Source organism: Euleptes europaea, chromosome 18, assembly GCF_029931775.1.
Source record: "Euleptes europaea isolate rEulEur1 chromosome 18, rEulEur1.hap1, whole genome shotgun sequence".
In the NCBI taxonomy this organism is placed as follows: domain Eukaryota; kingdom Metazoa; phylum Chordata; class Lepidosauria; order Squamata; family Sphaerodactylidae; genus Euleptes; species Euleptes europaea.
In genome coordinates this window covers 37,725,724-37,737,146 of record NC_079329.1, presented here as the reverse complement: position 1 = coordinate 37,737,146, position 11,423 = coordinate 37,725,724, and the positions used below count along the sequence as shown (strand labels likewise).

At 52.2% G+C, this 11,423-nt stretch overlaps 1 protein-coding gene across 1 annotated transcript in view; it reads right to left on the bottom strand.

Annotated features, from left to right (window-relative positions):
• Window positions 1–681: 681 nt before the first annotated feature.
• The window catches only part of GRN (granulin precursor), a 41,793-nt gene continuing 31,051 nt past the window's right edge, over window positions 682–11,423 (bottom strand). Inside the window, exons 13-15 of the mRNA XM_056864706.1 lie at window positions 11,064–11,300; window positions 2,078–2,329; window positions 682–828 (exon numbers count right to left, since the gene is read on the bottom strand). Of these exons, the coding sequence (XP_056720684.1) occupies window positions 682–828; window positions 2,078–2,329; window positions 11,064–11,300 (636 nt within the window). The remainder of the gene's footprint in view (window positions 829–2,077; window positions 2,330–11,063; window positions 11,301–11,423) is intronic.

The window sequence follows — 11,423 nt, the reverse complement described above, 5'->3', positions numbered from 1 at the left end:
CTGCACAAAACTAGACCCAGCAAGCCAGATCCCCCCCACCTCCTTTTCTCCCAACTCTGCCCCAGGGCTGCAAGTTAAATACACAAACCCCAGGCTGGTTTCTCCACGCAGCGGTGCCGTGGTTGCCAGTTTAAAACGTGAGGGAGGGAATTAAAAAACCCCATACAGACACACAGAATCTTAAAGGCCCTGGGCAGCACTGTAAGAGGTTCAGCAGGAGAAAATGTGCCCGGGGGCACAAGGGCAAGCAGCCCTCCCTGGCTGCCAACCCAGCGCCAAACTGATTTGGTTTTTTAAATGAGTACATGAAAAAAGTTTTAAAAACACCCAGGGTCAAGAGCAGCGAAGCAAAAGGCCGGGCCCACAAAACGGCCTGGCAGAAGCAGGTCAGCTTTCCTCGATCCCCAACAGCAGTCTCGATTTCGGTGGTGGACTCGGCAGGGCAAGAAATTAAGAACCGGCCACGAGAGCCGGCTTGTGACCGTAGACAAGGCCTTGGAGAAGGGGAGACGGCTGCCTGTCGCCCTTCCAAGCAGGCCAGTGGAGGACAGCAGGAGACTCCTCCCCCCAGGACTGGAACAACAACCCAGCAGAATCGGCTCCCGTGCCTTGCATTCCTCCCTGGAGAAGCACAGCTCTCTGCCGCCTCAATCTTGGGGTAAGCACACCCCAAAAGGCACTTCAAAGCAATGGGAGTGCTTGTGCGGAGCGTGAGGAGAACACACCGGCGTCCCAACGACGGGGCCCTTTCTGCACGCACTGCAACCCCGTGCGGGAGCAGCGGAAGCCAGAGGGGCAGCAGTGGCGACGGTCAGAGCAGCAGGATCCCTGGAGGGGGGAGAGAGGTGAAGCCTAAAGGTTTACATGCCAAGGGGAAGAAGGTGCCTCTTTTTTCGGGGGAGGGGGGAGGAACACCTTGCTTTCAGCCACTTGGACATTTTTCAAATGCCCACTTTGCCATTTTGACTCAACTGCATCCTTAAAGAAGAAAAAGTAGAGTTGGTTTTTATATGCCGACTTTCTCTACCACTTAAGGAAGAATCTAACTGGCTTACAGTCACCTTCCCTTCCCCACAACAAACATCCTGTGAGGTAGGTGGAGCTGAGACAGTGTGACTAGCCCAAGGTTACCTAGCTGGCTTCGTGTGCAGGAGCAGGGAAACAAATCCAGTTCGCCAGATTAGTGTCTGCCGCTCACGTGGAGGAGTGGGGAATCAAATCTGGTTCTTCAGATCAGACTCCACTGCTCCAAATCACTGTTCTTACCCACTGCACTATGCTGGCTCTGAAGTGGCTGCTAATTTAAAAACACCACCACCACTAAAACAAGAAAGGCGATAGAGAGGGGGAGAAAAACATCCGTAAAAACGTCCAGCAGGCAACAGACAAGGAATAAGGTTGGTTTGGAGAGAAAGGAGCCAATGCTGCTGAGCCACACAAGACACAGCATTAAGCCTCTCAGGGCTAGAAGCAGCAGGCCAAAATACAGACCAGTTCACCATCCACGTGGGCACTCTCTTCCTTAAGAAACCGCTGCTATGCAACAAGCCAAAGGGGGCATTTGGGCCAGTACGGTTTCAGCTCCCCACAGCCCACTACTGCTCAGTTCAACATCGCAGGAGGGAGCTGATGGGGCCCCAAACAGCCTCAGAAAGGGGCCTACCTGAACTGGGACCCCCTTGCCAGGGCCAGTTCTGAAGCCTTGCCACCCGAAGTCACTGCTTAAGGAGGGCACCGTGAGGAGGGCACTGATGCCTCACAGAGCCTCCCATCTTAAAAACTGGCAGGGAAGGTGGCTGGCATCATCCCCTGTGTCTCCACAGCCCCCAGCCGGGTCTGAGCTCAAGCCCTCTCAGACTTGGCAAGCACAGGTGGGGTGGCACAACAGCCTTGAGCTGCCCCTTAGCCTGTTAAAAGCCACTTTCTACATTTCCAGCCCTCTTTTTGGAAGCGCTCCATTTGCAGCCTGAAGTCCAAACAGTTCTGGTTTTTCTAACAGGGCAGCCTCCTTTTACCCCAACCTGAACTCCTGCCCAATCATTTCCTGCCCGCCAACCTCCACAGCCTAGGCACTCACCTTGTTGTAAGGGCAGCATGCCCATCCTCCTGTGCTGCTCAGGCAGCAAGTTTGGCCATCGTGGCAGTAGTGCTGAGCATCGCAGGACACATCGTGGCTGGACGTGGCAGCACGCGAAGGATTCAGTGAGACCGAGAGCTGCACTCCCACGGAAGCAGGGGACTCGGGCTGCTGCTTCTCGCAAGTCTGGGCTTCCAGGTTGCAAGTGTAGCCCGAAGGGCAGCAGTGCCGGTGGTCCTCACAGCAAATAGCCTGCAGGGGCCGAGAGAAAGACATGGGCCAAGCACCTGGCAGGCTGGCTCAGAGCCAGAGGGGGCTACCAAAATGGGGTGAAATCTCTTTCCAAGCGGCCTCAGTATCGTTCCCGTTCAGAGTCTGCTCTTCCTCAGGAGGCAGCAATTTGAGAAAAGCCTTAGCTGAGCTATGGGATGCATGATTTGTACACAGCTCCCAAGGGCAATTCCCTGGCCTCTTCGCAGGATCCTGAAAATGCTGCCGCCAGTCAGGATTGGCAGTTCTGCACTAGGTGGACACAGATCTGAGGGCTTGAGGCAGCTCTGGACCACCCAGAGCAAGATGCCTGGGCACTGGGGCTGGAGCATCCACTGGAAAAACCTGAAGGCGGCGCTACAACCCTGGGCCCAAACCTGTGCAAACAATGCCCAGTGACGTCTCAGAAGAGGACTAGGCAGGCCTGCCACAGTCAGGAGACGGGGCCTTTTCCCTCTGCCAGCCAAAAGAGCAACGAGAAAAGCAGCGACAGCTTTTCTTGGTGCTAAATGGGCACAAAGCTTTAATTATTTTGCACCTCACACCCCTGATGCTCTACTGACAGGCAGCTCCACGCCAGCCTGCCAGCAGCCTGCCTCTATCCCTTTTGCACAGAGTTAAAGCATTCAATCATGGCTTCGCTCACATTTGGTAGCTGGCAGCAGTTCCCGGTGCCCACACCCTGGCAGCAGGTCTGCCCATCGAGGCAGTATTTTTGGTCAGCGCATTTCACCAGCCTGGCAGGTGCCGGAACCACTGAGAGCCCTAGGGGTGGGGGACTCCTTGGGACGCAGGTGCCGTTCTGCACATCACAGGTGTGGCCACTGGGGCAGCAGTGCGCATGGTCAGTGCAACAGATGGCCTATGGAGAAGAAGAAACAAGCCCAGGACTCTGGTGGAACCCCGGACTAATTCAAATCCCTCCCAATGTATATGAATCAAGGAGTGTGAGGAAGAAAAACCCCTACAGCTCCAAGTGCAGAGTCTGACCCCAGCTCAGCCAGGAAGCTTCGTCGGTCTCCTCAAGTGTTATGAGCTTAGATGACACCTTCCAGGCCTCTTCTGAGGGGGCTCTATGTATGTAGAATAAGTAGTGGTGTTGGTTTTTACATGCCGACTTTCTCTACCACTTAAGGATCAAACCGGTTTACAATCTCCTTCCCCTCCCCACAACAGACACCTTGTGAGGTAAGTGGGGCTGAGAGAGCTCTTAAGAGAACTGTGACTAGCCCAAGGTCACCCAGCTGGCTTCATGTGGAGGAGTGGGGAACCAAACCCGGTTCTCAAGATTAGAGTCCACCGCTCCAAACCACCGCTCTTAATCACTACTCCACGCTGGCTCTGCCCTGACTGCATTGACAGGAGGGGTATAAATGTTGGAAGCAAACCAGGTGCTCCAATATGCATCCCCTCCACACAGACACACACACCAATTCCCACCAGGCCTTTGCAAGGATTCAGGATGCCGTTCTGTTCAGTGTGCATTTCGGCAAGTCCAGCATCGAATGCATCAGCATCTTGGGGTGATGTCTAGAGAGTATTTCTCACCTTTTTTTTGGGGGGGGGGAGGCATTGCCCAAGATGATGCACACAAAAAAGGCAGGAAGGACAATGATGAAAGATAAAACAGGGAGGAGACACCCCCAAATCCCTACCAAAACAAGACTCATACTTATTTATGTACACCTTTTCTTTCTCCTCAATGACCTGTGATGCCATATTCTCCCTGCCGCCATTTTAGCCTCACAACAACCATCCTAGAAGGTAGCTTAGGCTGTGAGACTATCCCAAGGTTTCCCAGTGAGCTTCCATGGCAGTGTGGGGACTCGAACCCAGGTGGTCCCAGATTCCAGCTGGGCACCCTCCTCACTACACCACACTGGCCAATCACATCAAGTCACTATCACTGACCGGTCAAATGAATAATTTTTGTTTGACTGGTTTGACTTCCATCCCACCTTTTTCCCACACCAAAGTGGAACCCATTTGGTTAAAGGCAGCCAATTAATCAGCCAGCATGGTGCAGTGGTTAAGAGCGGTGGTTTGGAACGGTGGACTCAGATCTGGAGAACCGGGTTTGATTCCCCACTCCTCCACATGAGCGCCAGACGCTAATCTGGTGAACCGGGTTGGTTTCCCCACTCCTTCACATGAAGCCGGCTGGGTGACCTTGGGCTAGTCACACTCTCTCAGCCCCACCTACCTCACAGGGTGTCTGTTGTGGGGAGGGGAAGGGAAGGTGATTTTAAGCCGGTTTGAGTCTCCCTTAAGTGGTAGAGAAAGTCGGCATATAAAAAACAACTCTTCCCGCTCTGAAGGAAGGGCATTTTGATCTTTGGGTGTTTCTCGCCTATTGCTAGGGGTAGGCAGGACTAAACTAACAACTTCCTGTCTCCTGGCGAGGAACACCTCCCCTTCCAGTTCTTCTCCTGCCTTCGCTGGGGTGAGAGCGTTGCAGCCATAGCTGCTGCCGAGGTCTAATGAAATTAGGTTAGAATAGATCATTTTCCTTACCTTGTTGTATTCAATCGCTTTTTAAATTTAAGCTCCCGGCTCTGCCGACTATCAGCTGAGCCGCGGGAGAACAGCTAAGCCATGGGAAAGAGGCAGCAAACGAAATGGCTACTGGAGAAGCTGCACTGGAGGACATCGAGCTCCTTTCCGATGCAGATCAAGAGCTGGCCTTAAAATCGGATCCCGCCGTTAGCCGCCCTGGCGGACTATCGGAGAGGGAGACCGGAAAGTTGCCACCGCCATCTACTTCGTCTGGGAAATCGCTGAAGAAAAACAAGTCTAATGGCGGGAAAAAAGGCAGTAGCCACAAGCGCCAGCTTAAGCAGAGTTCCGCTTCGACCTCTAAGGTCCCCACTGGATCCTCTGCTGTGCCTTGGATGTGGAGCCCAGGATACCTACAGAGGGTAAAGTAACCCCCCTTCTGAGGAAGGGGGATCCCCCAAGAACCCCACGTGTGAACAAGTATATAATATGATAGAGGGCTCCATGGAAAGACATTTTCAGAGGCTCCAATCTCTTATCCTACCCTTCCGGCAGGGTTACCCTTCTCAAAGACTCCTTCAGCCACTTCCTCAAGGGTTTTCATATTGTCGCGCCGTGCCTTGTCCCCTGCAGCCCCCGGGGTCTCTGCCTTGCAGGGAGGGAGGGCCGGAGGAGCCTCCTCGGCCTCAGACCAGTCCGAGGGGGAGTCAGAGCTCTCCCCCCCCTCGGACGCAGTCAGGGTGTCGAGAATCAGCTTCAACTCGCACACCTCGTGCTGCAATCCTCCCCGGCCGTGGCTCCTCTCTGGCCTTTTATCCTCTCCAGGCCAGAGAGGTCCTGCCCCCAACCCTCCCCCAGCCCGCCCCCGGAAGTCCCAAACAAGGACCTAGGCCCGCCTTTGCGAGAGGCTGGTGGGCCGCCCGCTGACGAGCTCTTCCCCTCCCCGCCTGCGCCCTCCCGAAGCACAGCTGTTGCGCGGGGTGGGGTTCGGCGGCGCGCGTCATTCTGGCCGCGTCTGTTGCAGGGGCGCGGCGACCGGCCTTGCCGCTCCCGGGAGAGTTCGCCGCCTTGTTGCCGCGTCGGGGGCCTGGGGAGGAGAAAGAAGGTGAGGGGCTTTCCACAGGCTCGCCCCCGGAGGGATGGGTACCTCGGTAGTCGGCCGCCGTTGCCTCAATGGGGGGGAACTCCCGCGGGGACCCCGGGTGGGGCTGGAACCTGGCCCGGACGGCTCCTGGGAAGGTCCGTCTCAGGACACATATAGTTGGACATCTTCCCCTGGGTCCTCAGCCATATTTGAACCCATGTAGGAGGAGCCTGGCTACAGCCAAAGGCAGTGGCCCACTAAGGCAGCTATGAAAGCTGTGCCAAATATCCAAGAGAAGAGAAAAGAAACCTACCAAAAGCAGATAAATGAAACCTACCCTGTGGATAGGGATTCTGAGGCTGACAATAAGGAGGGAGAGTTCGTTTCAGATGAAGAACTCCCCATTGTTCAGGAACAGCAGCCTTGGCTGTTCTGTTCTGATGATTTCCAGCCTCTTTTGCCCAAGGCACTTTTTGCTTTGGACCTATCTGATGAAGCTGAAGCACCTGAGGAATCTAAGTCTAAATCCAGATGTAAAGGTTCCAAGGAATATTTCCCACAATGGAGGCCCAGACTATTAAGGTCCCCTTACCAGATTACTTTGAGAAAGTTACTAGAGCTGAATGGGACAAACCCCTACATAATAAACAGTTCTCTGGCAATGCCAAGAAACTATATGCTATGGCCTCATATGCAATGGATATGTTGGAATTGCCTGTGGTAGATACCCCTATCTCTGCCCTTCAATCCTCTGACTTCCTGGCGGAGGATGGAGTGGGCTTTATTAAAGATCAGTTCGATAGGAAAATGGAATTTCTTTCCAGAAAGGTGCATGAGGCAGCTGCACTGTCTGTTCAGGCCAATACCACTATAGCACTCATGGCTAGGGCTTCAAATGCCTGGATAAAGAAGCTCACTCAAGCTTCTACCCACCACAGATTAAAAAAAAAAATAGCCAAGGGGCTGTCTTGAGTGCTAAAGGCATCCTCCTTTATGGCAGATGCCTCCTTGGACGTAGTGATCTTCGCTGCTAGAGCAGTCGCCTCCAATACAGCCATTCTCAGGGCCCTATGGGTAAGGCCATGGTTGACTGAGTCCAGGTCCAAGACCATGTTAATGGGTCAGCCATACAAGGGTGGAAAGTTATTGGAGAGAGACTAGATAGGATGCTCTCCGAAATTAAGGATAAAATCAGGCGATCCTTAAATCCCATAAAAAGGAACCCCATCCTGGCCAATACTCTCAGTCCTTTCAATCCTACCATACCTTATCCAGGTTCAGACAGGATCAGAGATGTCCACAATGGGCTCCTCAGAGAGGGTCCTTTCGACGTTTCAACAGATTCAACCACCCCTCACAACCACAGTCCTTTAGGGCGGACAAATCTGACAAATTCTTCAAAGGAAATAAGCAGTGACGTCAGGGATCCAGTGGTGGGGGGAAGGTTACAACTTTTCCCTTCACTGTGGCGCCACTCCCAGACAGATGCCTGGGTACTACAACTAATTCAGCAGGGATGTCTAATAGAATTTCATCACAAGCCTCCAGATCGCTTTGTCGCATCGCCATACTACCGCAGTGCTGTAAAACATCAGAGAATGATGGAAGCCATTCCTCACTTGACCCAGATCGGAGCCATAGAGGAAGTACCTATTCAGGAACGTCTCCAGGGAGTTTACTCCATATTTTTCACAGTCCCCAAAAGAATTGGGACTGGAGGGCTATCCTGGATCTCAGATTTCTCAATTGATTCATCCAGGCCAAACATTTTTGCATGGAGACACTGCGAACCATCATAGAGGCACTGCGTCCAAACACCTTCATGACATCCATAGATCTCACAGAGGCTTATATGCATATCCCATCCATCAGTCCCACCGGCACCTTCTGCGATTCAACTATATGAACCTCCATTTACAGTTCAGGGCACTACCATTTGGGTTGACATCTGCCCCCCCCCGAGTTTTTTTTCTTTTTTCCAAAGTGATGGTAGCTATTGTGGCGATGTTAAGGAAGGAATCCAAGTACATCCCTACCTAGACGAGCTACTCATATGCGCCACCTCATACAACCTGGCACTTCAGCACTCCACTCGAGTCATCACGGCACTCGAAACGCACGGCTATCTTACAATCAAAGCCAAAACTTGCTAAGCCCGTCACAGAGGATCCTAGATCTGGGAGTGGTCATAGATTCCACCACCAATTCAGTATTTTCCTCCCAACAGACAAGGCCCGCAAAATTGTGGCAGTGGCCAAGTCCATGCTAAAGTTGTCACAACATCGACTGATGGCTCTGACAAGGCTCCTAGGCCTCATGGTATCCTGTCTAGGCCTGATTCCTTGGGCTCACTTCCACTCCTGATCACTTCAAGCAGCACTGCGTCCATTCCAGCTGTTCATCACACACAAGATAGACAAGACCCTCTCCCTCAGTCTGGTGGCCAGGACGAGCCTCTTATGGTGGACCAAAGTCAACAGTCGGACAACCGTATCTACACAAACAGCCAGTCCAGGTGTTTACAGACGCCAGCCTCGAGGGATGGGGAGCCACGGTGGCAGACTCTTTGGCTCAGGGCGTATGGAGTCAGTCAGAAACAACTCTCCACATCAATCTCCTCGAACTCAGGGCAGTACGCCTAGCCCTCATCAAATTCCATGACCTTGTCAGAAACAAACATGCGCTAATCAGGACAGACAATGTGGCGACCAAGGCCCACATCAACAAGCAGGGTGGTTTTGCTCCTCTCGCCTGCACCAGGAGTCATCGGCCATCAGGATCTGGGCAGAAAAACACCTTTTGTCTCTCAGGGCAGAACATGTACGGGGCATTCACAACATTCAGGCAGATTGGTTAAGCCGTCAGACCCTCCAGGAAGTGGAATGGATGCTGAATACACAAGTCTTTCAACCCATCACCAGCTGATTTGGAACGCCCACAGTGGATCTGTTCGCCTCAGTCCAGAATCGTCAGGGGGATAGGTTCTTCTCCCGGTTCTACCATCCAAAAGCAGAGCAAGTGGATGCTCTTCTGACTCAGCGGCCTCCGGATCTCCTATATGCCTTTCCACCACTGTCTATCCTTCTGAAGATCATCAGGAAGATAAGGGCGGAGAGAGCAGACGTCTTCCTGATCGCTCCCAATTGGCCACACCGGCCGTGGTTTCCGGCACTCATGGGGCTCTCCACCAGGGCACCTTGGCAGATTCCGACATCCTCGGATCTCCTTCTACAGGAACCAATGATTCATCCAGATCCAGGGTGGTTTCAATTGACCGCTTGGATGTGGAAAGGGCAAGGCTCTTAGCCCTTGGTCTTTCCGTGGAGGTGGTGGGGACCATCCTTAAAGCCAGATGTCCTTCTACTACAAGGATATATCAATACACCTGGAAAGCCTTCTCCAGGTGGTGTCACCGGAAGACAATCAACCCTATCTCTCCTAAGCTACCTCAGTTACTGGACCTTTTACAAAATGGTGCACAGCAGGGCCTTAGAGCGGCAACTTTACGAAAGCAAGTTTCTGCTATTGCCTCAGTCTGTCTGGATATTGATGGGATTCCTCTGTCGTAGCATCCTCAGGTTAAGGCTTTTATTAAAGGAGTAGCTCAATCTACCCCTCTGGTGACTCACCGCTTCCCTACCTGGAGACTGAACACTGTACTTTCTGCTCTAACCAAAAGTCCCTTCGAACCTATGAGGGAAGTTCCCTTACGATTAGTAAGGATGAAGACCTTATTTTTAGTTGCCATAACCTCTTCCAGGAGGGTTTTGGAATTGGGGGCCCTCTCTATTCGCAAGGACTTATGTATCTTTCACAAAGATAAAGTCGTTCTACGTACTGATCCCTCGTTCACCCCCAAAGTGGGTTCCCGGTTTCACCAGCCTCAGGGGATTCACCTCCCTTCCTTTTGTCCTAATCCTTCTATTCCCAGAGAGCAGAGTTGGCACACCTTGGACTTGAGTAGAGCTATTCATATTTATATATCTAGAACTGAATCCATTAGGAAAAATTATGTTTATTTCCATTTCTGCACCCAACAAGGGACTTCGCATGTCCCAACCATCTATCAGCATATCCATTAGACAATGCATCAGATAAGCCTACCTAGCCAGTGGTCTCCAAGTTCTGAATGGGATCACAGCCCATTCACTATGAAGCGCAGCCACGTTGGCCGCATTTTTCAAACAAGCCTCGACTAAGAGATCTGTAAAGTGGCTACTTGGTCCAAAGTGACTACTTTCATTAGACATTATCGAATCAATACTATGGCATCTGAAGCAGCATTCGGCAGATGTATTTTACAGCACGTGGTGGAAGATGATGAGGACTAAGTTCCCACCCATTATATCATTGCTCTTGGAGAGCCCAAAGATCAAGATGCCCTTCCTTCAGAGCGGGAAAGGTACATTGTTTACTCACCGAGAAGGTCCTTTCCACTCTGAAGTAGAAGGGCATCTTGCCCACCCGGAGATGACAACATCATCTTATAAGGGTGGACTGAAGCACACCAAACTGGCCTACGGATTCGATTGGTCTAATAATATTGTAGCAATACATTGGTTCTAAGTTTATAGTTCAGCTTATTGTTGTTTGTACTCCTTGTTTGTGAGTGCTTTTCCCCGTCTCTTTAGCTTGCTGTAGAATAACTGGAAGGGGAGGTGTTCCTTGCCAGGAGACAGTTGTTAGTTTAGTCCTGTCTACCCCTAGCAATGGGCGAGAAACACCCAAAGATCAAGATACCCTTCTACTTCAGAGCGGAAAGGACCTTCTCGGTGAGTAAACAATGTACCCTTCTCCATATCAGTGAAACGAGCCCATGACCAAAACCAGGCCATGTTTCATATTACCACAAAAAATAATATTTTAGAACAATGCCCTCCTGCCAATCAGTGAGTCAACCAAAGGTCTGCTGCGCTCACCTGACCCGATCCACCCAAAGTCAGAATGAAGCCACTAGTTCTCAAGTCTAGGCATCACCACAGAAGGGATGTGCAGATCCATCCTTGGGAACTGGGCCTCCAGATAAAATGAGACAGGAGGAGGAAGTGCTTCTTGTCCACTTGGGGAGGGGAGGAGTCAACTAAATCACCCACCCCAGGAAAGCAAAGGGTTCTGGAGTCCACCAACTCAACTCACCTGAGGGAGAGGGCAACATGCCCAGCCCCCTTCCTTCGTTCGGCAGCAGGTCTGCCCGTCAGTGCAGCTCATTGTGTCGTCACACCTGACATCCCCGCTCAAAGAGGTGTCGCGCACAATCGCGGGCCTTTTCTCCAGCCAAGGGATATTCTCCCCGTCCTTGGAACATGTGCTGAACTCTGGGATACAACGGAAGCCGGTGGGGCAGCAGTGGAGATGATCCAGACAGCACACCGCCTGGGGGGGGGGGGGCAACAAGGGAAGTCATCGGGCTGGCAGCAGCCACTGGACAATGGGGGCAGGTGAATGGGGCACCTTCCCTGCCCTACATGGCTCTCAGCCAAGTCTTTCTAAAGAACA